Source organism: Passer montanus, unplaced genomic scaffold (genome assembly GCF_014805655.1).
Source record: "Passer montanus isolate IOZ18808 unplaced genomic scaffold, ASM1480565v1 scaffold10, whole genome shotgun sequence".
Classification (NCBI taxonomy): domain Eukaryota; kingdom Metazoa; phylum Chordata; class Aves; order Passeriformes; family Passeridae; genus Passer; species Passer montanus.
In genome coordinates, this window is record NW_024356505.1 from 12,962,788 (window position 1) to 12,988,784 (window position 25,997).

The window sequence follows — 25,997 nt, forward strand, 5'->3', positions numbered from 1 at the left end:
CTACAGTTTCACCACAGCACTGTCCTTTGCAGCTGCTGTAGCAATGCTCTCCAGCTCTAATATTTTTACTGGTTAATTAATTGACACATGTCTTCATTGCAGTGACATGTAAATAGTAAATATTTGCATTAGACAAAAGCTGTACAGAAAATCATGCAATAACTGTTGATTTAAAATGCTATTAGTTTTTAATCTGTGTGATGTTCAATATGTATTAAGGATGCTCTTAAGAATAAAAACAGTAAAACAAATAGCAACTTACTCATTTAAGTATGGTAGAAATTCACGTCTTACCTGCTGTAAGAAGAAACAAAAATTCAGCATTCCAGCAGAAGTATTGAAAAGCTGTAAAAGTTGCTTGACCATTATCTTGTCAAAATTAGCTCTAAAATCATAAACATTTGCAATCTTCCTTGTAATTCATTAATGCTGTAGTTTCCGGTGTTCCAGTGCTCTTGTGTGTGGAAAAGATCTGCATCAAATAGTTGGATGCCCAGCCTGCTTGAAAAAAAATCCTATTGATTAAGGTCTAATAATACATCCCATCCAGAGGTTCTTCATTTGGGCAATTTTGTGAATGCAGCAGAACATGCAATACCAATATGTCCTTCATCACCTTTGCTTTCATAAGAAATAATTTGTTCCAATTATTTTACTTTTTTTTCCCCATGCACAGGTTAAGTGCTTGCTACAGCAACTTCACTTTCCTACCTTAGACAATACATTTAATGAACTTTATCTGTATTGCCTTGTTAAGGGCAAGGAGCTAGAAACTACCTCTAAATAGACTAGAGCTTTTATGGAAATGAAAGTACCAAAGAGTTGCTTCATCATGAGAAATCACTGCCAAATGTCGTGTGAGCTCTTGCTCTCCTGGCAGACACAATGCAGAGAAACATTTTCATTTTTAGCATCTTGACATTCAACTTTTTGACTTCTAATGCTTTACCACTTTTTAGCATATGAATATTTTCCATTAAAATGTGTTGTTATGAATTTGCTTATATTGAAATAACAATTGAGATAATATAGAGATATAGATAATTAAAAACGTAGATCATGCTGTCTAGAAGCATTTTAATAAGATAAATGAAAACCTGCGTTTTATTTTTAGCATAGTCTAATAAGCTAAAGCTTAAAATCTGATGAATTGGCAATGATTTTGTGATTTGATATTCAGAAAGAATGTGTCCTGAATACCAAATGAATGAAAGTTACTGTGGAATATCATTGCTGCATTTTTTTACTTTGACCTTGAGAACTGGGTTGGTTTAGTGTTTTAACGCTGCTAACCTTGAAACACAGTAATTGGAAAAACAGTGCTGAAGGTTAGCAGTGCTTTTTCTTGAGTTGTCATAGGGGAATGGTTTGAAGTTTATGGGGGTGGAGAGAAATTTTCTTCAAGATCTTCAAATAGCCTTACATGATTCCATGATGCTTTGCACAGGGTGGGTTTTGTCTGGAATAAACAGAGGTATTAGGAATAAGGAATAAGACAGAGACAACAGTTTGTGTTTTCATTTTTTGTCTTTCTGAATGGATAGTTACATTATAAACTGCACATTCATTACTTACACAAGAAAAAAAAATCCTAACATATTTCAGGAGCATTAGATAGTGATCACTTGAATTTTAGGGGAGCAGAAGAAAGTGTAAGCAACTTCTGAAAATGTAATTAATTTTATTAAAAATTTAACAGAAGCCTAATGTTTTATATACAATTTTAGACTTTGCCTTTCCCCAACCCCCCCTGCCCCCCACTGAGGTCTGTGTGTTTCTGATTGCCTCCAATGCATGTGTTAAAATTCAAGGCATCCATAAGGCACATGTCCTCCTGACCTAGTGCTGTAGTTATGATGATGCATAAAATAAATCATTGCAATTACTGAGGCAGTCTCAAGCACTCAGTAACTCATGCAATTGCTTCTTCAAACATGACTGCACTGAAGAAAGGATCATTAGTTATTTCCCTGGAGTACTTGGATATTGTAACCCTCTCCACAGGGTTCTATTAGGGAGTTAAGACCTGGTCATCTGTCCGTACATCTCATTTTATGTTTCTGTTACTCAAATGCCCTGCGAGAGGTGGTGAATTCCACACTGTGTGTCTTCTTCACCTGCAGCATCTCCTTATCTATCAAAGTTCAGGTCAAATAGTAAATGGCCAACCACGTGGGAAGGAAGAACCCAGCAATGACAAAGTAAACAGGTTTAAGAAATAATTTCTGAAAGGATTTACAAGAGAAGGTGGATTTGTGAGATTTATGACATAAAAATAATTTCCTGAGCAGGGAGAAAGAAGTTGACTAGATGAGATCTTACGGTTATACATGAAAAGGATGTAGCTGTAGAAAGCTATATAAATTGTTTGAAGCTATGATGGTCAGGGAGGAATCAAAGCTAGAAATGGGGGAAGGGAAGCCAGGATCAGAGATATGTGAGTTTCAGTATTCCTTGGGTGGCATAATAGGTGTTGGCAGTGTCTAAGTAGTCTGTAGTATGTAGTCTGAAATTAATGGGATGTGATGAGAGAAGAAGAATGGGATCAGAAGATATGTCAGTGGAAAATTGCAGCCTGCAGTGAAGCCTTTGTTGGCTGAAGAAATCACTGTGCATACAGTATGATATCAGAAGCTGATAAGTGGCATCATGGAGTGTCACTCTCTCCCTCTAGGTAACACCAGCTTGCTCAGGAGGAGATACTTCAAGGAAGGAGAAGGGGAGTGACCCAAGGGAGATTGTTTGGGAACCTGGTGTCAATGCTGCCCCTTATGGTGAATTTAATGGAAGAGAGAAGGAACCTTATGTAGGCATGATAGTGGCTGAAGAAGAGCTAGAGAAGGGCAGCTAGAGAAGGGAAGTACAGTGGCTGATGCATGGGCTGAGACTTTATGGATGTTGCCAGTAGAGCAACATGGTCTGAGGGGTTGTTCTGAAGACAGCTGTCCCCTGCCATGTGGAGAAGGGAAGGCTCTGTCAGGCAGAGCTGGTATGTTAGGTGCTGATAATATCAGAGCCCGGCAGAGCGTGCAGCAGCCTGGCTAAGGGTAGATCTGATGTCCTTGTTTGGGAGGCGGCAACATCCCTCAGAAGGGTGGAGCAGATGGCTGGAGGCAGCAACAGCTCCAGCTCCAGTGTGATGTGCTGCTGCATGTCTGGCAGCCTCCGTGCTGGCAGCAAGGCTTTTCTTTCCAGTGCTGCTGTGAATGGTCCTCTGGTGCACGGGGTACAACTTGAGTTTGAGGTACCCTGGCATTGTAAGGTTTTGTGGTATTGACCAAGGCAAATCCCAGCAAAACATTCAATATTTGATCTTTTTTTTCCCAGTATTTCTTCCTATTCTAATGATAGAGCTGGTTAAATCTCCCCACGCAAAAATAACACTTTGGATTGCTTCTGTCAACTTTTTGCATAAGAGACAGTGAAATCTGGACTATGCCACAGTTCTGCACGTGTTCCTCCACAGAGGAACCATTCCCTGCGGAGGAGGTCACACAAGGAGGCAGATGAGTGTTTACTCAAGATGCCTTGCATCTCATTGCAGATACAATGTGATTTACTAGTTGCCATGGTAACAGTGCTTTTTTCATTCCATAACTTGAATAAATGTTGAGGTTGCCCTTGGTATAACTAACTTAGATCCATTCTAAAGTTGGGCACGATTGTATTATCTAAGGAAAGCAGAGAGGAGACTCCCAACATTCCTACTGAAATTAATTTAGAGCATGTAGGCACACAACAAGCAGGTACATGATTCCATCATGCACAAAATAAAGAGTAAATTAATATATGATTATCTAAAATTATAAAATATAAAGAAATATAAAATGTTGCTTCATAATGTGGTGTCATACATTTTTCTGTAATTTGTATTGTTTGTGACACTTTGCTTTTCTTCGATACATGAAAACTAATTTAACCATTTTACAGCATTTTCTTTATATAGGTATGCAAAAAAGCACTTTTCTTTTTCCTTGTCATAATCCTGCAATAAAATTCCTTTATTTCTTGGGTGCTATAACCTCCAGTTCTGAATTAATTACTGCTGACAAAAATTGATTGTTAACCTGCTCTTTCCCACCTCCCTTATTCTTTTATGTTTTCCCTTCCTTAAGTGTGGACAACAAACATTGTACCAAAACAAATAAAAAAATTTGCTCCTGTGCATGTAACATTAGAAACAAAACCCATTCTTGATAGAAGCAGCCTGATTTTTCTCATTTCTATAGTTACTATTGACATCAGTGAATATTTTATCCTGCATAATAAATGCAGAATCACATCTCCTGCTATTAGGTGGAAGGAGTGAGTTTTATTTTTCATTCTAACTCCTTTTTCCTTTTTTTTTTGGCAGCTTTATTGCATGCTCTACACATTTCTGTCTACTTAGGATCTGTTATCAAGTCCATGAGCGATTAGTGGCTTATCTATGTTTGAATGATTCAGATTCATGAATTAATTAACAAGAAAAGAACCATTAGAAAGCATTAGTAAAAAGGCTGGTGATTTCAGGCTATTTTGGAGAGAATTATAACTGTCATCCAAACCCAAGAAAATTGTAGCCATTGTGATTCATGCTTTCCTCAGAAGAAATCACTGTATTATGTCTAACTTAGACGAAAACAACCACTAAACCACAGGATATAAATTCTATTTTGTGATGACTGCTATTGGTCCAGAAGTTAAATAAATTGTTTTGATTTTAAACATTAGCTTTGAAAATTTTTTTGTTGGGTTTTTTGTTTTGTTTTGTTTTTGGTTTGGTTTTTTTGTTTGGTTTTTTTTTTTTTGCTCCTTTACTCAGTGCTTTTTCACACTTGTGGTTAAATGTCAGTGCATTTGAGAGAGTTTGATTCTGGAGTTCTTGAGAATGAGCTTGAGCTTTATATAGTATTCTCAGTTTTAGAGAACCTTTTTCTTAAGCCTTTTATGAGGTCAGAACCATCTCCTGACCTTTGCTGAGTACTCTTTTTTGAAAAATTATCTGCATCCTTCCTTGAGCATAACATTTCAACAAAAAGATATATGCCTTACAGTGATAAGTGTAATGAGCAGCAATTGGCAAATTTTAACCTTCTAAGTTTGCAGTTGCGGCTTATAATGGGAATAATGTACACATTTTATTTTTATTGGTATTATAGATGTAAGTCAAGATACAAGGTTCTGTCAGAGACAGTAAGGGGATAAGTGAATTTTTTAAAATAATATTTTGATACACCCCTAGTATGAATTGGAGTGAAAGACAAAGAAAGGCATCATCGGTCTTGTCTGCTTGACTTAGAAGTTGTATGTGTTCAGAACTGGTAATTAGAGCAATATAAGGCTGACAGTGTCATATATTTACTGCCGTCTCTCTTCCATTCCTTCAGGAGATCTTATTTATCACTGCTTCCATTATAAAGGTTGTAAGGCCTTTGTACATGTGTCCTTACCAAGGTGAATATTATTCTACATTAATAAATTAAATCTACTAACATTAGTGAGCTGTGTTCTCCACTTCTCATTCCTGAGTGAAAGCTGTATGGGGGCTGCCAGAGAAGTCAAGTTCCAGCCTTGTTAGATGTTAATCAAGTTGTTATCTATTTCCTCTCATATGCCAGTAATTTCTAGAACTTCACCTGCCTGATTTTAGAATTATTCTGTCAAGTATAATTTCTGTATATCTACACATTTATCCACATATATCTACATTTTTTTTTCCCTGAGCCATATGATAATAGTAGTATGTGCCATCAGTCCTAGGGTACCCAGGTTAAATCTGCAGTCCTCCTTGAAGCCTTGGCTCTCCTCCCTCCTTCCTGGCTGAAACAAAAGTCCTGCAGTTTTTATATAATTTCCCTCCTGCTCTTCACTACAGCTAAGGCTTGAACCACTGCCACTATCATCACTGAAGATACTGTTCCAGTGTCTTCCAGAGTCTCCTCCATGTAGCTGGGGGATTGAACTGTTGTTTCATCTACATATTCATATTCATATTTCTATTCTATTCTATTCTATTCTATTCTATTCTATTCTATTCTATTCTATTCTATTCTATTCTATTCTATTCTATTCTATTCTATTCGCAAAAGGAGATACGTGCATCTGGTCTTCAAGTTTTTGTCCTGAAGGAAACTTTACATTCTGGGGAGGAAAACAGTTCTGATTCTGGTGAAAATAATACAGTTGCAAAACTCTCTTAGGGCAGAAATATAAATTGAATTTTCCTGACAATTACCTTGGGACCTGGACCCCCAGGCCTGTTGAGCTCCCATGTGGCAGGGGATGCAGAAGCCCTGCCTACCTGGGGTGGGCAGTATGTGCAGGCAGTGGGGGAGACCTGGCTGGCTACTTTCTGTTCAAACTGACATGTTCTGGCACAGTTTCAGTTGTACTGAAATCATATTTTTTTCAGTGAAAAGAAAAAGTTTCATTGGGAAATTTCCAACCAGCTCCTTACCCCACCACATTAATTGCAAGGCCACTGGAGGGGATGGTTGGCATCTGCCCCTTTTGTTCTACAGTCATGTTAATTCGCCCTGGTGTGGTGCAGGTTTTTCTAAAAATACAGAAGTTCTAAGCCTCCAATTCTTCTGCATACTGACATTTTTTCAAGTAAACGCTGTCCTGGCAGCTGTGAGAGAATGATATAATATATTAATACTATCATCCCATCTTCTGCCTTGCTTCACTCCCTTCCTCTTTCTTTTTTCCCCTCTGTTTTTGTACAGTTGCAGAGAGAAGGTCTCCTCAGTTGTCCTTGCCAAGGTGGTAGCTCTCTGTCAGGCTGTCAGATTTACTCACTAATAGCTATGAAGAGCGTGCGCTCCAAGAAAGGGAAAACTGAAATGCATACCTTCAGTTGTTGTGAGAAAACATTTCTCATTAACCAACAAAGAGTTGTGGAGTGTTGAGGTTATGATAACATTACTTTGGTGGTTGTGACACCAATAATGTTTTTCTTCATATTATTTTAGAAAATGTGCCCTTTTTCCTGTATTAGAGGTTCCTTCCTTTCATTAAAGCCCAATCCTTAAACTGTTCTCACCTTAAATATATTTAGAGGAAATTGGGGGCCAGTCAGGGGTTTGATCAGTTTGGTCTCTGTTTAGGACTCTTCTTGCGTGTACAAAGAGTGTATCTGCAACTGTACTGCAGCTCAGCACCATCAAAGTGTGCCACAGGGAAGTGTACACCAGGATTCCTGTTTTCAGTCATGGATTTTATGCTTCTGTTATTTTCCAAAGAATATTAAGGGGTTTTTTTCTTTTTAACTGTGAACCCTCTGGTGGTTGGACTTCATCTTAAAGGTCTTTTCCAACATAAACAATTCTATGATTCTACGAAAAGCTTCATGAGGTTCCTCTTTTTTCACTTCTTTTGCCTTTCTTTAACTACACAAACTTTTTTCATATTTTCAAGTGGCCTGCACAGTGAACCCCCCCACCTGCTTGTAGTTGGACCACTGCTTGGGAACCTCATGCAACTGAGTTTTTCGGGTTTTTTTCCCTTAGGACCTGACTGCAGCCCTTCAGCTCACATAAGGACTTGCATTTAGCAGTGCCCTATTCCCATGAGCAGTTCCTTTCTTCTTAGTAATAGAGAAAGCAGAAATAATCCTACTCTCAGCAGTTTTGGGATTACAGGCAAAAATTGTGTTCCTTGATGTATGACTGTGTAGGGATATTAATCTTTTCCCTGATGCCTGTTGTCTGTCATCTCTCTCTTACCAGCACTGTCCTTTTGACCCCTCTACAAGGATAACTTGTTATTAACGTTGCCTTTGCTGCGGATGCTCAGTATGCAGATGACAGCACCAACAGCTTTTCTAAAAGGGCTTGTTCTGTTGTTCTGTGCATTATCAGACACAGTATTCAAAACTGGCTTCAGCAACAAAGGATTTTTTAATTTTTTTTTCCCCTTGTTGTGGTTTGTGCCCATTTTATCACTATTTGTAGCTGATAAATTCAGAGGAGGTTGTGCTAAGCCAAATGTTGTTGTTGTGCATCTGTCAGACTGATATAGGTCAGTGTGAGACCACTAGGAAGTTTTGGTACAATGCCTGGGTGCTTTTTCTGAGGGGAGGTTGTGGTTGAAAATTTAGAGTGTTTTATGGTTTTACAGACTGGCCAGAAGTCCCTGAGAGCCAAAACAAAATCACTGTGTGAGGCATTTTAATGTCATTAGTTGATTTCTACCAGTATCCTGTGATTAGCTCACTTTCATTAAAGGATTTAACAACTGCAGGGGAAAAACAAAAATATTAGAGTACAGAGAACTGGGGAAAAGATCATGACAGCAGAAAAAATAATAAAATGCAATATGTATATCCTATGAGCTGTATTTTGTAGTGAAATGAAATAACACAGCCTTAGGTAACATTTTTTTTTATGCTTAAGAATTGCCATATGACAAACCTCTGTTGATGGTCCTGCAGTCCTTTAAGGTAATTTTTCCCTTGATATTTGGAAAAAGCAGTAATCTTGCAGCTTCAAAACAAGCAGTCCCATTGAAAATGTTTTGATATTTTAAATTGAGGTAGAGTAGTAACTATTTTTTTTATTTTCATCTCTCTAAAATTAAGAGAGGGTAACCACTGCTGAAAAAATACTGGCCTCCTCCGTACTGGTCTCCTCCTTAGTGGGGTTGAGCTGTACTGGTAACTTTGAAAGCTTTTCTCCTGTGGTAGTTGAAAGTGAATCAAATATCTTAATAAAGATTTTGATCTCTCTTGAAACTCTGTGAAATGCAGTAACATATTCTGAGATGGATTATCCACAGAGATCAGAGATATTGTCATCTACCCTCATGTTGATTGTGATCTCTTAATTTCCTTTTTTTTTTGTCAAATGAAGGGGAACAGGCTTCGAAGAATAGAGTAATTTTTGTACATGTTTGTACTTTGCTGACTTTATTTCTAATTTTGCAGTTTCCACAATAACAGATTCCAGGGAGAAACACAGGGAAGTGTAAGAAAGCGATCATCTTTAGACTTGATAGAAGTTGTCTGAAAGTGTATCTTAGACCTGTTAATGGAATCTGTTTTGTTGTGTTTCTTTTTTTTTTCCTTTCCCTTTCTTTTATGTTTACAGTATAAATGTGCCTATATTTTACAGCCAGGACTCACCTCATTGTCTATTATTAGCACTAGCAAATGTCTCACATTGTAAGACTTCATTTTCCATTGCTTCTAGCAGTTGTTGCATATTTTCTGTTTATTCTGAAAGGTGTCTGCATCAGCCTATGCAATTCTATATGAAAAATGCAGTCAACACTGTTCAGAAGCAGCTAAGAGTAAAGTTAGGAGTAAATCCTGTTCTGCTATATTAAAAAAAATTGGCAGTAGTTCTCTGAACAGCTCTTATGCCCTTATTATTCTCAGGTTGGATCTGAAATTCCTTTGTGGGTTTTTTTTGCCATCTTCATAAATATTTGCCCAAATATGACCCAAGTTAGAGACCAAAAAATGCAGTTTGTACAAGCTCTGCAAAGAATTTCTAGAGCTCTGGAGGTTAATATTTGAAGGCTCTGGAAGCTCCAAGCATGCTTCAGCCTGAGCTGCAAAGGGTTTTCTGCACAGCTGCAGCTCCTGGCTGTTACAACCAGAACGTCCTTGTAGGATGTAATGAGCAAGGATGGAGATTTAACTCTGTCACTTTTGGTGTGTCCAACCTAGTCCTCAGTGGGCAGGTTTGGGGACCTCAGTGCCACACTGCAAAGGCCTTTTTCCTTAGCTTGGACCCAGTCTCGGAGTTAAGTCTCAACATACACTGAACAAGGAAGAGTTGTAGGGATGGAGCAGGACAGAATGAAAAAAAAAAGTGTTTTATTCAAAGGGACTACATTAGATAGTACAAAGTACAAAATTACCAGTTTCTTGACTTTTCTGTCTTTTTTATGTTCTTCTTTTGCATGGATAGTATATACCAGAGATATTATAATATCCAAGCAAAAAGACACCTGCCCAGCAAAACAGTCAGTCTTTGGAGATGAGTATCCTGTTATTTTGTGGCTTTTGTCAGGCTGTGTCACCAATTTGAGGACTTTCCCTGCATGGGCAGTCAAAGCTTCTCCACACTTGTTCTTCTGACCCAACTTCCTGACTCTGCCCTTGTGTTTCACACTGCTTGGATATGTTCCTGTGTGCACAGGGAAGCTCCTTAAATCATTGAGGGGAGCAGCCTCCTCTTCAGAGCACAAACAGCCCTGGGAATCCTCTGCGTACGCCTCTTCCCGTACCTCTCAAGGGCATGACCTGGCACCCGCATCAAAAGACATAGAGGCAGAACCGATTGACATTATCTGATTGTGTTGAGTCAGTTTTACCAAATTATGCTAGGAAAACAAAATGTTCCTGCCCTCTACAACTGCTAGAAGAGGCAATTTCTTTGTCATTTAATGTGATTTTGAAGCAGATAGTCTGTGTAAAGTTTGCTTTGTTGCGTGTTGCCCAAAGAAGATTCTCTTTGCCTTTGCTTAGTTGTTTGGCAGCAGGGAAATCTGTCTGTGCACTGGATTTTCCATGCTCCATTAAGTTTATAGGTACCTTATAGGTTATCTCTTAGTTCCTGTGTTACTTTTTTACCCACTGAAACCGGCAGTGTCTGAATCTGTCTGGCTCTGGTATTGGTTGGGGTAGCTCTGGGTCTGACCCATTTTTAAAAAAAACAGGTGAAGAGATGTTGGACAAAAGTTCTGTCATTGGGAAGTGCATAGTTTGCATTGTTGGTTAGGGATGTTCCAACATAACAGGCACTTAAGTAGTGCGTGACATAGATACAGAAATTAATCCTTGCACAGTTGTCCTGTCCTTGAGAAATTATGTGAAAATGGATTTTCTTTTCAGTGAAGCAGGCTTCTGAATATACTGTGTGTTGCAGAGCATAATGTTTTGGGTTTTTTTCTGTTAGAAAGCTGGTGGAAAGCAGAGCAGCTTTTAAATGCTATTTCTAGCAGTGGAGGTTTCTCACAGGAAGAGAGGAGGCAGTGCATTCTGGGTGTCAGATCCTTTTTTAATTAATTAAAAGGCCAGACTCAGGAATGCAAGGAACACAGAAATATCCCTGATACCAAAGTTACCAGTTGCTTTGGCCAGAGATTGGGTTTTCCCTGCCAATTGCAAATAAACCAGAAACCTAATGGCTTCCATAAGGAAGCCAGCCCACTGAGGCTGTTTTCAACAAAGCCATAGGTTCCTTCTGCTTCCTTCTTCCACTGTGCTGATTCAGGGGGTCATATTCCTGCTCATGCAAAGGGTAACTCACAAGTTGAGGCCCGCTAAGCAATGACTTCCAGCTGTTTCATTCCTATAAGCATGTAAATATTTACACCACCCCAGGGTTCCTTTAATGCTGAAAATAAAGGTAGCACTTGTCTGCTGTTAAAATACATTACCCAGGAGATAAATGGCTTACCTCAGTATTAGGAAGATGGATGAGAGGAGTGGAAAATTGGCTATAATATTGGTTGGAAGATCCACTGAGTCCAAAGAACCTTGCTGTTTACTTGAAACTCCTGCTGGGAACTGACATCGAGGTTGATAGTGCTGTGTTTAGCTATCAAGAGATGATTAATTAAAAGCTGTAATAAATGTGAAATATAGTGGCTGACAGATGCAGAGCTAGCTAAATTTCCTTGTGATGGGTAATGTGCACAATGGATTGATTATAACATCCTAACAGGATGTGACTGGTGCTTTTGAAGGTACAGATGAGGCAGGGAGAGTGCACATAAGGCCACCTGTAAAGTGAGATGGCAGTTTACGCCTGTGGCTTTTTGGTGCTCTACCCCTTTCTGTCCCATCTCAACTCCAAATGTATTCTGATCGAGGCTGCTGGGAGTAATTTCCTATCCACTGCCCTGGAGCACAGTAAATATCAGATAGGCAGTGTGGGGGCTCAAGTTCAGGTGCCAGTGTAGTGTCACCCAAATGAACTGGGGTGCTGTGGTGGCCTCTCTGCCCCGATCCTTCTGCCTGGCCATAAAGTGAGAGCTGGGGATGCTGTGCCTCTGGTCCCCTGTATGGCCGGTGTGGGTTGCCAGGGCTGTGTGAAGGTCTGGAAAACTGCTGGAAGGCTTCCTTTTTAATTGGAAGCGTGATGAGAACATCTCTTGAGTCAGTGTGCTCACTCTCAGGGACTCGGCCAGGGTGCTGCCTTGCCCTTCAGTACACGCTGCTGTCACTTGGGGGCCCCTTGCATCCTCCTCATCTGTCACTGGCTTTAGACGGAGCATGCTGAGAACAGCCCGGTTTTCTTCCAGCAAGAATTATTTCACGGACCATTCCAGGTTCTGGTAAATGAAGCGTGCCTTGATGTCATTTTAGAGTAATATCTGTATTGAAATCGGACTTGTGAAAATATGTAGGACTTGCCTATGTGCTTTGCTTTGTTCAGGTTAATTGTTTTGGCTTGTATGATTAAAGGGCCTGACTGAACACAAAAATATGTCATGTATAAGTGGAGGTTTAATGAAACAGTAATTCTTCCCTTAAAGTGAGATTGGTTTTGATGTAAGATAGCAAAATAAAGAAATTCTCTATTCCTCTCCTTTTTTTGAGGAAATATTTATTATAGGTAATGAAAATCCAACTTGAACCCAATTGGCCTTAGTTTTGCCCAATTTTTGATAAAATAGATTGATTTGTCTCTTCCTTGAAATCACTAAAAGAGGCAAGAACAAGAGGAAGAGTCTTATGAAAATCTTTCCATTGGGGCACTTTATGCTGTAAATTTGCAAACACCCACTCCAAAGGTTTTTTGAAAATATCTCTGCCTAGTGAGATGCTGAAGGGGAAACGCTGTCTTCCACACCAACCATTGTTAATGTCCTTTCAGTATGAAAGAGCTTTCACCCTCCCAGTGCTCCCTGTTGACTTGCTGCCAGCTGCTCATGTATGTAATGTATATGGGTGTGCTTAAAATCCATTCCCATCTATGAGGAGATAGATGGCTTGTACAAATACAGCACCATACATCACATACATTCTCCATATGTGCTGCACTTTGGAATGTCAGTGAGCACAGGGAAATGAGGATCAGGGCTATTTTAGAGGATGGAAATGCCAGAGAAGAGACAGAAATGGAGCAATTTATTTGTTTGGATAAATCTCCCTTTTACTGAATTGCTTTAATGCTATGCCTGCTCTTCCTCTCCTTCTCTTTTGCTCCTTCTTTCATTGCAGTTTTTCAAATATGTAAGCAACAAAAAACCACGGCCAGTGAAATGAAAGATTACAATTATGCATCAGTATTCCTGTAACGTGGCTGCTCAATAATGTCTCCTGGGAGTGTTACAATGAATATCTGACATTAATTGGCTCAGTACCTGTATGTCTGACCTTGCAGAAATTTAATAGATCAATTCTACATATTCTTTACTGATAAAGAAAACTTCTTCAGGGCAGGGGCTGCATCTTTGGGCATGCCTGCACCACAGAGACAACCAGAAGTAGCAGTCAGATCACTGGGTCTCAGAATAAAAAATAAAATAATAGAAAGAGGAATCATAAAGTGGTTTCCTCTCCCTTGTTTTGCCAAGGTAGCTCTGTTCCTTAACAATTTTTAGCCATTTGAAGTCTTTTTCACTGCTGGATGCTGTACGCTTCATCCACAAATGATGTTTTCTCTTCTTTGAGTACTACACGTATGGCCTTCATATGTGTGTTTGACATACTGAACAATATCACTAAACCAGGTCAGAATAGGAGGAACAGCACCTACTGGGATGTACTTGCATTGAAACAGCTGTCTCTTTTGTGTCGCTCGCTCTGCGGTGGCTGCCAGGAGGATCTGGCAGGGGGCTGCGCGCCGCTCTCCGGCAGCCGCCGGGTTTCAATGCGCCCTGCTCAGTCAGCAGCGAGCCCTCATCTCCCGCACTGCTCACTCAGCTGCCTTCGGCTGCGCTGCACAAGCGGATCATGGCTCACCTCCCTTCCGTGTCAGGGAGCAGGGAGGGAGAAACTCGGTGTACAAACCGCAGCTTAGCCAAAATTCACGCATACGGCCGTAACTGGGCTGAACTTTCCGTGGGGGTGTTTGTTTCCCAAGTTAAAAAGTTGTTGAAAGGAAGGGAGATCCGTACACCGAGTATTTTAGAAGATGCTCAGAGGTACATGCCTGCCCTACTGTTTGTATTGCCTTTACTGAAGTACAGGAGGGAAGGTTTACAGGAGGTGTATTCTGACTCTGTTACTGGCGTGCTCGGGAGCACTTGCCGCTTTCAGACTATTGTTACCTGTCCCCTGCTTTGTTCGGCTATCTGGCAATTAAACAAGCAATCACCTTGGGGACACAGAAACCCGCATATTCAAAGCCCCACTCCCAGTGGCTTCTGTGAATTAAAATCCAACACACGGAGCCCGGTGCCCCTCACAAAGGCAGCCCGTTCCTCCTCCCTGTCCCGGGGTGCAAAGAGCCCCCTCCCCAGTTTAAGCCTCCGGCGCGGCCCCCGGGCGGCGGGATGGCAGCCCCAGCCCCGGGCCCGGCGGACACTGACCGCGCTCTCTCTGTCCCTCTCTCCCGGCGCACGGAAGGCGGACGATGGAGGCGGCGGCGAGCGGGCGCGGGAGGCGGCCGGCGCGGCGCTGGTGCTGCGGAAGGTGTGGTCACGCAGCCCGGCCCCCGAGCGGCGCGGGAGGTAAGGCTTCCGCGGCTCCGGGCGTGCGGGGCTGGGCCGGCCGGGCNATGGCCCCCGCGGGGGGAGCTTAGGGGCCGGGCGGCGCAGGCAGCGGCGCGCCATGGGCAGCGGCAGGGTGCGGGTGCCCGAGGCGCTGGCGGGCCGCGGCGGGGAGCGGCCGCTGCCCACCTTCGACGTGCCTTACTTCAAGTACATCGACGAGGAGGACGAGGAGGATGAGTGGAGCAGCCGCTCGCAGTCCTCCACCGAGGATGACTCCGGGGACTCTCTGCTTTCCGACAGATACGTGGTGGTGTCGGGGACGCCGGAGAAGATTTTGGAGCATCTCCTCAGCGACCTGCACCTGGAAGCCGCGCAGGACAAAGAGACGGGTAAGGAGCGAGCTTGGCGGGGAGGCGGCGGCGCCGGGGACTGGGGAGAGGTCCCGGTGCCGCTGCCGGTGCCGCTCCCGGTGCCGCTCCCGGTGGCGGCAGAGCGGCGCGGGGATCGCTGCCGGGCACCCCTGGCCGAAAGCCGCTGCCGGCTGGGCGTGCAGGCAGGGCGATGCCGGCAGGAATCCCGAGTGTGGCGCGGTGGCGGAGCGGCACCGGCCCCGGGCAGGAGCGCCGCGGTAGCGAAGCCGCTCGGCAGCAACTTGAGCCCGTTTACCTTCGGCTTTGGCTGCCTAGGTTTGTACAGCACAGGCTGCGGCGGGCTTTGTACAGCACCGTGTCTCTGCAGACAGGGCTGCCATCCCTCACAGCCTGCAGCTGTTCGTGTATCCATCCGGATGCTTGCAGTGCACCTCACCTCCTGGCCAGCCACTCGTTTTGCCACCAGCCCAGTACTTTGGCACCTCTGTTTCATTAAAACGGCTTATAAATTTCCTCATAGCCCGGGGCGCACCGTATCGCCCGGCGCTCTGCTTGTTTGTCTTCAACCAGAGATATTTCATTCCAGCCTAGAGCAATTTTATATGAATCGGGCTACTTGACATGCATGCAGTTTAATTTCCAGCTGGATCTCTTGGATATATGCACAGCTTGCTGTCACCAAGAGCTCATGGAATAGTTTATCAGAAGTGCCTGTAACCTGCAATTCATAGGTAGTTTTAATAGAAGCAGCCAGGCTGGCGAGACTTTTGGAGGTCCTGAATACTGAAGAGGAGGGTAGGTGACTGCCAACGCCACCGTGTATTTGGTCATCCCCAGCAGGGTTAAAATGCATACTCCTGATGCCTGTATATATCTTTCTCTACAAATGAGATTAAACACACTTTAATCCTTTTAAATGTCTGAAAATATAAATAACGTCTGTGATTCCCAGAGGAATGTCTCAGAACAAGTCATTAGTTTAATGTGGGACAATAGGCATATTCCTAGTGCTGATGTGTCAATGCCCCAAAGAAACACATAGACTGTCTGCCAGTGATATTATTACAGTGTTCCTAGTGCTGCTTTTGTCTGCCTAGACATTAATATTTAGTGCAGAGAGAGGCTGTGATTTTTTTCCTTCCACACATGCACTAGGCTAGTTATGGGTGTAATTTACTTGAACCACCTTGTAGGCAGTGTAGTGAGGATCCTTCCTTGGCCCTTTAAGGTCAAATTTTGGAATATAATAAGTTTTCTCATTAATGTTTATCACACACATATTGGGAAACATCAGCTGCCAGTCTTTATAGTCTGCTTCATCTTATTGTATAAGCTCACAATCTTGCTGGAAAACAATGATACTTTCAGTAGTGATATGCATTATATTTTGGTGTTTGTAAAAGCAAAGCACTCCTTATGTAAAGCGTTAGATGCTGTATACATCCTCCCATGTACTACCTTTTTTTTTTTTTAAATCTCTTTACTCTCTCTCCCTCACATCACAGAGAGGCTGTTCCTAAGCCTGGTGTTTTTGTTGTACGGAGGGGCTGGTAAACTGTCCTCAAAGCAAATGTTAAACCATTACTTGCTTGGTTGTTAGCAGATGGTAAAGTATTTAAAGGTTGATTAGCTTCCCCTCACCTCTGCCTTATCCTAGCTCCTTTAGAAAGAAACAATTAAGCTCTGCCCTGTAGCCAGGGTTAACTGGATCCCCGGGGCAGAACAAAGTAGCTGTGCCTTTGGTTTTTTGCCATCACAAGGATGTGTGCTAAACTTGCCCAGCAGCCCTCCACTCCCTCAAGGGTAGTTCCTCAGATACCATTTTCTTCTGACTTCATCAATCTGGTAATACAGAACTTCATCAAAATGAAAGACTTTAGGAGTTGTGTTTCCCAGTGGTTTATGAGGGGGATGCCCCGCAATGTTTTTTACCATCTTCTTTTGCAGACTCAGTTGCCTTTGGCATGAGGAGGTATGGGATGTTGATTGTGTAGTATATGTATGCTTTGTGTGTGTACCTGAAGGCATCCTTCTGCCGTTTGGGTACTTGGATTTGCTGGGTTTTGTATTTTTTTTCCAGTGCCAATCTGGCCCATCTCAGAGAATGATCGAGTTGCAGAGCCCTGCAGGCTTGTGTTTAGCAGGCATGGCTTCACAGAACATAAAAGGACAATGTTGTACCCAGCTGCTGCTCCTGCTGTCTGTTTGCCAGTTCCAGGAGGACTTCCGTGGCCTCTTGCCTTCCCTGCAGTCCCCAGTGCAGTTTCCTTATTTGTGTCTGTAAAGAACAAGAGAAAGGGCTGTTCTCACATTCGAAGGTGCACAGGGGGCTGTTGTTCTGTTTGACCCTTGGCACTGCTTCCCAAGGAGGGATGCTCTGCGTGTTTTCATTCCCACCCTTTGTATACCAAATCATAACTGTAGCCGTCTGTGGTTGTTAACAGAAAAATCGTCTGTCCTGGGGCTGGCGTGGCCATGGAACTCTGCCTTTTCCAAACACTGACATGGCTGAACGATGAGCCATGGACTGCTCCAGCCAGCCTCCATTTTCTAGCCCAAGTCAGCAGACACTGCTTGCACCTGAGAGCCTAGAGCAGGTCTTGGGGCTGGTCTGGAAAAAATTTTACTGGTGTCCAGCCCAGTCTCCAGGGCTTCCTTTAGCGGCTGCTGAACCTGCAGCAAGACACTTGAGGCACTCAGCTTAATAGACAGGTGGGGACCCAACCTGAAGAGTTATCCCAGTGCCTGTGACATAACAGCAGCTGAGGACACCTGAGGAGGACAGTGCAATCTGCAAAGCTAGACTAGCCTATTGCTCTGGTGACTTCCATAGGCAGGATGTCTGGAAAGCCTGAGGTTTGCGAGACTCTTTAGGTTAACTTAGTAGTTGTTTAATGACTGAGGGATTTTTGAGGTGACTCTCTCCAGGAGTATATGCAAGTTCTTGGGATATCCCCTTAAATTTGGGCTTGCCACTAACTTGCCAGCTTGCCAGCCTTCCATCTCAAAGGGAGGAAGTTTTCATCTCACTGAGGTACTAAAACCTGTAAAGTACCAACACCCAATTGGGGGGGTACAGTTCTTGATTCCTGCCATGGGATGGATTGAAATTTTAAATTTCTGTAAAAATAACTTTTCTGAGTCATCTCTAAGGTGGTTGGAATCACTGGGGAATGTCTGCTGAGTGTGCATTTTAGAGTGCAGTTTGAGGTTTTAAGAACTGAATAGAGAGATACACTTCAAATATGTCAGTATCTAGGCGGAAGATGCAAAACACACCTCCTGGGCTAATCCTCATCAAGGGTGGGGATTTGAACAAGTAATCTTCAAGAGGCCAAATCTTAGCATCTCAGGATCTCTAATCCCTTCTCATTGACTACACCATTTATTTAGAATCATTGTGCTTTTATGTATGCTTTTATTTTTTGGATGTTAGCAGTGCTTCCTTCTCTAGATATCCTGATGTCATTTTTGGAGTTTCCTCCAGCTGGTCTCTGTTCAAACATACTGTCTTGCGTTGTGGTGGTTACATTCAACATTTGGCAGCCTCTGGAATGATGTAGTGTTCATCCACTGCCGCTGCACCAGGCCTGCCTGGATCTCTCAGACCATTTCCTTCAGTCCATACGTCTCTCCGGCAGCTTAAGCAGAACGTTGCTGAAGTAGAACATAATCTCCCCCACCGCATCTGCTGACACCGCATGTCTTTTACCTCTCTACTACAGGATTCATGTCAGGGAATGAATAGAGAAGAGATTCATTTGTGAGGGTCTTTGAGAGCAAGAGGCAGAGGGAAAGTGTGATCTGGAGAAAGGAAATAAACATGGAATGGTATGACTGGAACAACATGGTGGAGTCGGTATTAATAGATGTATCTTTGTAGTGGACTGGGTGAAGGGGATTGTGACAAGGGGGAGGCATGACAGTTTTGTTAGGCTGTTGCAGATGTTGGGATGGCAAATGATGGGGGTTCTGGAGAAACATTAAAGGGAAAGAAAAGGACAAATCCTCATGACATAGCTAAAAGAGAGGCAGAAAAGTGTAAGTATGGTCTGGATTTCTTTGGAGTAGGGAAAGAAAAGATTAATGACCTTTGTGCCTTGCTATGTCACCTTATCTGGGACTGTGCAGGATCCTTGGATTAGTGGGAACTCTTGCCTGTCATACAGAAGCAGTTTTACCTTTAGGATTATAACATACCACCTTGGCCTTCAGACCATGTCCTAAAGTCCTGTGTAGTAAGAGTTACTGTTGTTTTACACATTCTGTTTCTACAGTGTGCCAATGACACTGCTGTGCTGTTGGGCAGTGGCACCCTCTGTGGAACTGTATGTGACCTTGGAGGGGAATGGTACTATCTTGCATGATGTGACTGTAGTCAGCTGCTAAATGAAGTTGTGAAAAAGGGATACAGCTCTGCCTTTCCTTGATTGTCTTTTGTTTACTATTCCAAGAAAAAAAGGTCTGGTTGCTTTTCGATAATTTTTTTCTTGGTTATGAAGGATGTTATTAGGTTTTTTGCTCACTGTGCTTTTCACTGATGATTAAAAGGTGTTGAAAAATGTACTCATGTGACTGCCACTCAGTCAGTGTAAGTGTATCTGATGCATGTGGACTGAATAAATACTTGCCCAACACTTTGTGATCCTACCTTCCAAGTTTTAGGATGGAGAGAATAAATAGCCTGCTAACCCTTCCTCTTAACAGTCTTTCATAATGAAATGTTCAGTCATAATTTTAAGGGATTTCGTAAATTTTTCTCTGAAGTTTTAGGAAGATTTGGTAAAATAAGTGGGCTAAAAGCATATTACTGCCATGCTCATAGGAGGGGAATAAGATTTTAACTGAGCACATCAGTGTAAGAATAACAGAAAAGACAAAAAATACTAATATATATCAGTGTTCAGTATGAGAGAACCTGGGCAGGCTGTTGCAGAGGACCATTGCTTTATGCAGTGTGAGTCTAAGCTATCTCTAAATTAGACTGTCAGTATAAGTAGGTTTAGAATAAATCAATAAAATGAATAGTAACAAATCACCAGGATCAGATGTTACTCCCTGCAGACTTCTAAAGGAACTCTGATATGAAATTGCTGAACTCCTAACAGTGGTGTGTAATCTATCATATAAAGCAGCTTGAGTGGCAGAGGAAGGTGGAAAATGTGATACCAATTAAAAGAAATGGTTCTATTTGGGGAACGTCTAAGTAATAAGGTTGTCATTTTATCAATACATTATTCTAGCATAAACTGTTGCTGGAGTTGAAAGAAGCAGCTCAGCCTTTCCCAGCCACTCTTGCCATTGGTGTCTCTGTACTTCTACAGTCTGTCATATGATTCTGTAGCAGACCCAAAGCTGGTCCCAGTTGATACTAACCTAGGAAACAATAAATTATTAGCTTTAAGAGTCACTTGATCTGTCAGTGACACATAATTTGCTCCCCTGACACAGGGAAAGGTGGCAGGGAGTGAGAGGTGTGCAGGTGAGGACAGCAGAAGGGCTGGTGTCTTTAGCAGCTGGACTTGCTTGCAGGAGTGTGATTAGATGCAAAATTTCAGCATGAAGTTATGAATTTGTGCTGGGAAATTGGGTGTCAGTACAGCTGATGCAGAAGGAAGAAATGCATACAGAATCATACTGAGAAGCAGGAAATATAGAGATTATTTTTTGTAGATCATTCAGATGTTGTGTATCCTGTAGGGCTGTTAAATGTTTGCAAGAGCATGAGGATATATATGATCTGATGTGCCTGTATCTTATATTTTCAAAATGCTTTTGATAAGCTCTCTTGTGAAAAATCCTGAAAGAAATTTAAAGATAATTTTGATCAGGAAGGCCATGCTTTCCAGGATTGATAATTACTTAAAAGAGAGAAAATGAAAGGTAGGAGTAAATTGTCTGTTTAAAATGGAGGGAATTCTCCATTGAAGACTGGGTGCTACTGAGTGTGGGGTGAAATCTGATATAACAGCATGTGCTTGTATTATTAAATGGTTGAGGGTCTCCTGATAAATAAAGCCTTAGTTTCACCTTTGGTGGCCATGCAAGATGTTCTTGTATGCCCCATTATCCCCACATCTGTCTGTTGGAGCTGCTGTGCTATATCAGGAAGCTGATCCAACTCAAAATTAGTCTCATGAAAGTAGTAAGAATGGGGCAGTGTAGAACTGGGAAAATAAGTTGGGAGCAGGCCCCTCGAACCAGCCCTATGGCTGCTGAAAGATGAAAGGAATAAAATCTGTGTGACTGCAGGATAAAATTGCAGATGGGATCCAAGTTTGAAAAATGCAAAGTAATGTGTTTTTCTACCATGAAGAAGAGGAGATTCTCATTATACATATTCAGCAGGGTGCTGACTTGACTATTATCATGTAGAAAATAGGTCTGTGGAGGTAGTGTGGATAGTTCTTGGAAATTTTTGATCAGCCTTGGTCAAAAGGCAAATGGTATTTAGGCTAATTGGGAAAAAAAGCCAAGCAAGAGCTGTAGTTATACCATTGTGTAACTGTGAAATAGGGAATGTATAATATGAGTTCTTCTCCCCCAGCTCAGGCTGAAAATGAAGTAAAGGGCAGCAAGGGTGATTAGAACTATAGATTAAATACATCTAAGAAAAAAGTGTCTAGGTCTGGTCATTGTAGGAAGGCACCTTTTGGTGAATGAGATAGATGGTGATCTGCAAGACTATTAATTGTGTGGGGAAGATGAAACGTAAAGATTGCTCATGGTTTCTCATAATGAGGCAAGTGCTTTGTAACACAGTGAATTGGGTTTATAACTGATAAAGAGAAGTGGTTTTACAGCATAATGCACAGCTGAACTGTGGAATTTGTTGTTGTGAGTATTCTGTGGAAGCCAAAATTTGAAAGGGTTTAAACACAAACTAGGCAAAATCCTGGCAAAACTTCCATCACTGTAGTAGTATTATTACGACTTCCCATTTGGAAAGTCTAAACTGCCTGTTGATGGAAGATAGGAGGTTGTGTCTGAGGAAGATAACTGTATTTATCTTTTTTCGAGTTCTTTTTACTTCTGTTGGGCAAAGCTATTTCTTTTTATGAAGATCCTTGCTCTGACCCAGAGTACTGCATGCAGCACGTTGCAGTTTGGAAAGAATTAATCAGAATCTAAGATTATAGTAAGATGGGAGGGACAACTGAGGGAGTTGTCAGTTCAACTAGCAGCAGAGTGGCAGCAGCATTTTCTGCTGAATGGCTTTGAAATGCTGAATGCCATCATGGTGGAGCCTGAAGCTGGGACAAGAGAAGCTGGAGCTCTGGATAGCATGAATTGGGGACCAAGGCTGCCAGCAATGACACTGGCTTCCCAGATGGGAAGGTCTGACATTCTCTAACTATACTTTGCCATGCTAGCCCATCTCTTCTTCTATACTCGACCTTGTGCCAAGTAGATTTAGGTAACTTAATAGGAAATAATTTTTTTCCCCTTTGATAGGATTATTTTCTGTCACAGTAGTGAGCTGAATCAGCTTGCAGAAGGAGCACCATGTCTGGGATTCACTACAGACAGACAGTGTGTCACATGCTGCAGTGCCGAAGATAATGGGAAATGCCAACGAGGGGAATATGTCTAAGATGCTCTCTCGTGTCAGAAGCTCAGACAGTCTTTTCTGAGAAATGAGGACATGGAGCCTGAAAAGGGTTTATTTGCACTTGGGCACTAAAACTTGTTTGGGCAAACTTTGGAAAGGCTAGGTCTGGGAATGCTGCTCCTGAATTGTCCCACCATTGTATCCAATGAATGGGAAAGTAGAGTCTTGGAAACTATGGGGAATGATAAACACTCTTATACATGATCAGGACTCTCTCTGTAGATACAGATGGTATTTTTTCAGTTCATCACTGCAAATACTTTTATGCTGTGAGTACACTTAGAAAGTTGGACCCTTTCAGGGAGAGAAAGTAACTGAGGTAGCCATCAAAAATCCACATGGTTACGGTGTGCCCAGGAGCACTGAGGCACTTTGTGCACTGCAGGCACCTAAATACATTATTTTTGTACTCAATGCAAGAATACGGTAGAGCCCCAAGTGTTTAATGTTCTGTGTTGAAGTCAAATTTGCAGAAGAAAAAGCTACTATTCTATATGACAGCCAATTGGATCATAGTTTTGTCAGTTTCTCTGTTTTTTCCCTGTAATTCAGTGATTCATTATTGCCAGTTGTCACCTTTTGCTGTGTGAGAAAGTGAGAAGGAGCTGTCATGAAAGCCTAGTGTGAAACTATTTATTATGAAGATGTGCATTGTAGACAATATCAGGGTTTTTGATGAACTTAGTTGTTTAAGCAGAAAGGAATTGGGGAGTGTAGGACTATCAGGAGAATATTTTTACGGGTAGAAGTAATTTTCTTTTGACAGTGGGAAAGGCTTCTAAGTCAGAAAAGGCAGAAAATGTTCATTTGTTGTACTGCAAAATAAGCTTGGGTGATATAAGCATTTTTTGAGGTACCTGGAAGATAAGATGTTATGACACTGGGAATTTGGTAAGGTTGTTGGAAATGTAACCCTGAAGACATAACATTGGAAATCTAAGCACTTTAACTGTCAAATCAATGGAGAAAGTATTTCAGATACATGAAATTATATATTGTCATATACATATATATATATATATATATCCAGATGCATTAAATAGCTGAGATCATGAAGAGACATGTTTGTATATTTGAAAAGCATTTCTGCAGATTTTTTTCCAGAGTGGTGTTTTTGATAATTCCTAATTATCTGGTGGTGCTAAGCCAAGAAGTGCATGGAAGGGATAAAAAATTATTGGAAGACTTTATAAAAATTCTTGTATTTTAGTGATGAAAAGAATAGCAAATGTTGCTTCTTAGTTTCTGTCTTAGTCTGAATCCTTTTCTAATCACTCAAGTGTGGCTGGTCAATGTCAAATGTAGCAGAAATTACTTGTGTTCCCAGGTCAGAAGGTTTGGACTGAGTGCCACAAAGTCAAAGGAGAAAATGGAGTCACTGCGCAGGGGTCATGGCAAAGAAATGTCTCTCATCAAGAGACCTGTCATCTTACATATACACCAAGCAGTGAGGTTGATTCCCTGTCTGGCTCAAATGCTACACAGGAGGCCAGGTCAGTTCCACAGCTGCAGGTCTGGAGATGAAACAGGCCAGGTACCTTCTGTTGCAGCTAATGTCATACTGCCTCCAGTGAGCCATAAGAACACCAAAACAAGTCAACAGCAGCTTAGCAAAAAATCATAGCCAAATTCTGAAATGAATCTAAACTGTGGTAGCTGTTGCTGGCTTCTGTCTAGTAGAGAGCCATTCCCCTGCAGAAATTTGATCAAACCACCAAGAACATAAAGGAGAGGATAACTTCTGCTGCAGAGGTGACACAGCTTTAGAGATCCCCTCAGCCCCCAGACACAGCCCTGCTTCATATTTTCCCAGAATGTGGCTCACTGGAGCTGACTATAAAACATGTACAGTTATGTAAAAAGTGGTGTTTCTAGTAGATGAAAAGTGGGACCTGATTTTTAAGAGAGTAGAGTAAGAGGAATAGCAACAGATGGTGTGTGGGCTGGCAGGTCAGTTAGCTGTGAGAGTAGGAACTGGAACTGTAAAAATGAAATATCAATGTTGCTGCTTCTTATAAAGTTTCTACACATTCTGTTCCTTCATCAGGAGCCCCAGACCACCTTGTCCCTCAGGAACCCCAAACATGGGGCCCTTCACCACAGGTCCCCCATTTATTGTTCTCGCCACTTAGTGTTGTACTCCTTTTCTTCCTTCTTAGAGCCTTTTATTATCAAACCCTGATCTTCAGGCTATTGAAAAGCTGGGCACTGTCATCCAGGTACTCTTCTTGGGTCACACAAAGATTCCCCAGCTGCTGACCTAAGTAGGTGTTTGCCCACTAATGACTCTGGTGTTGCTATTAGCACCTACTGTGATGCTTGTTGAGTTGGAGCCTTGTTCTCAGGATACAGCAAGGCATTCCTTTCTGAAAGCAGGATCTGTAATGATAGGGAGCTCAGAAATGGTGCTCTGAAATTCAGATTTTTTAATTTATTTTTCTTTTTTTGAAAAAGGCTTTTATGGAATGGGGGAATTTTTATGTAAGAATGTTGAAAAGATAAAACTGTATCTTGATGTGCTTGCTGTATCTCTGAGTCCAAGAATACAGTTCACGTGCTGCCTTCAGAGTTTGAATTCCAGTATTGCCAGTGTTCCAAGTTGATATAATACAATGATTTTCTTGTGAGATTAACATTTTATGAGGAATATAAAGAGCTCCTTCATTCCCCACCCACAGGATGGAAGCATGGATTCACTGCAGACCTGTGCTTTGAGGTTGTGTATTAAGAATCTGAAAGAAATCTGTTCTTCAAAGCAGCTTTTTTCCCTCTTGTGAACTAAATTTACTCTCATGCTGTTAATTCCTCCTTCCCCCACAATCCTTCTTAACATGCCCTGAGTTCAAACAGTTTCACAGTACTATGGAAGTAGAAGCCTTGGTCTTTTTGTGAGCAAGAGTGGGACTGGTTTTGCCTATAGCCAAACTACAATGATTGTTACTGTACTAGGCTCCCTGTCATGCTCCCTGTTACTGCTGTTAGGTGATGCTTGGCTGTGCAGTGTACTGATGCAGTCCTTTTCTTTCCCACTTTACTGCTTTCTGTAAATCCCTGGGCTCAGAGGTCACCCGGGGAGATTAAGAACAAAAAGCCACAACCCAAGACCTATTTGTGAACCATTAATTGGTATAGATTTCTGCCTATTTCCCAGTGGGCTTTTTGTGGGCTCTTAAGACCTCCCCTAATAGCTGGGAACCCTGGGCTGCATTACAGCACAGAGTGCCTCTGCTTACTGTGTAGATGAATAAACACAATTGCTTGAGGAGTTCTGGGGCTTCTGCAGCCTTCTCTGGCGTGTTCAAAGTGAAGAGAGGAAAAAGAGCAGATGAGGCAGCAGCTGCTAAAGGCTGGTGTGGTTTGTGATGTTTTGCTAGGTTTTGATTTTAATGGGCAGGGGAGAAGATTGGCTGTTGGAT

The 25,997-nt window shown here is 42.0% G+C and overlaps 1 protein-coding gene across 2 annotated transcripts in view; it reads left to right on the plus strand.

The window, feature by feature from the left end:
- Positions 1-25,997, plus strand: part of RAPGEF5 (Rap guanine nucleotide exchange factor 5) — a 91,546-nt gene that overhangs the window by 12,298 nt on the left and 53,251 nt on the right. The window contains exons 2-3 of one of the 2 annotated variants that reach the window (XM_039703721.1): positions 14,513-14,616; positions 14,899-14,987. The exons of the other annotated variant lie outside the window; for it this stretch is intronic. Coding sequence (XP_039559655.1) covers positions 14,513-14,616; positions 14,899-14,987 — 193 coding nt within the window. The remainder of the gene's footprint in view (positions 1-14,512; positions 14,617-14,898; positions 14,988-25,997) is intronic. 2 annotated transcript variants of the gene reach the window in all.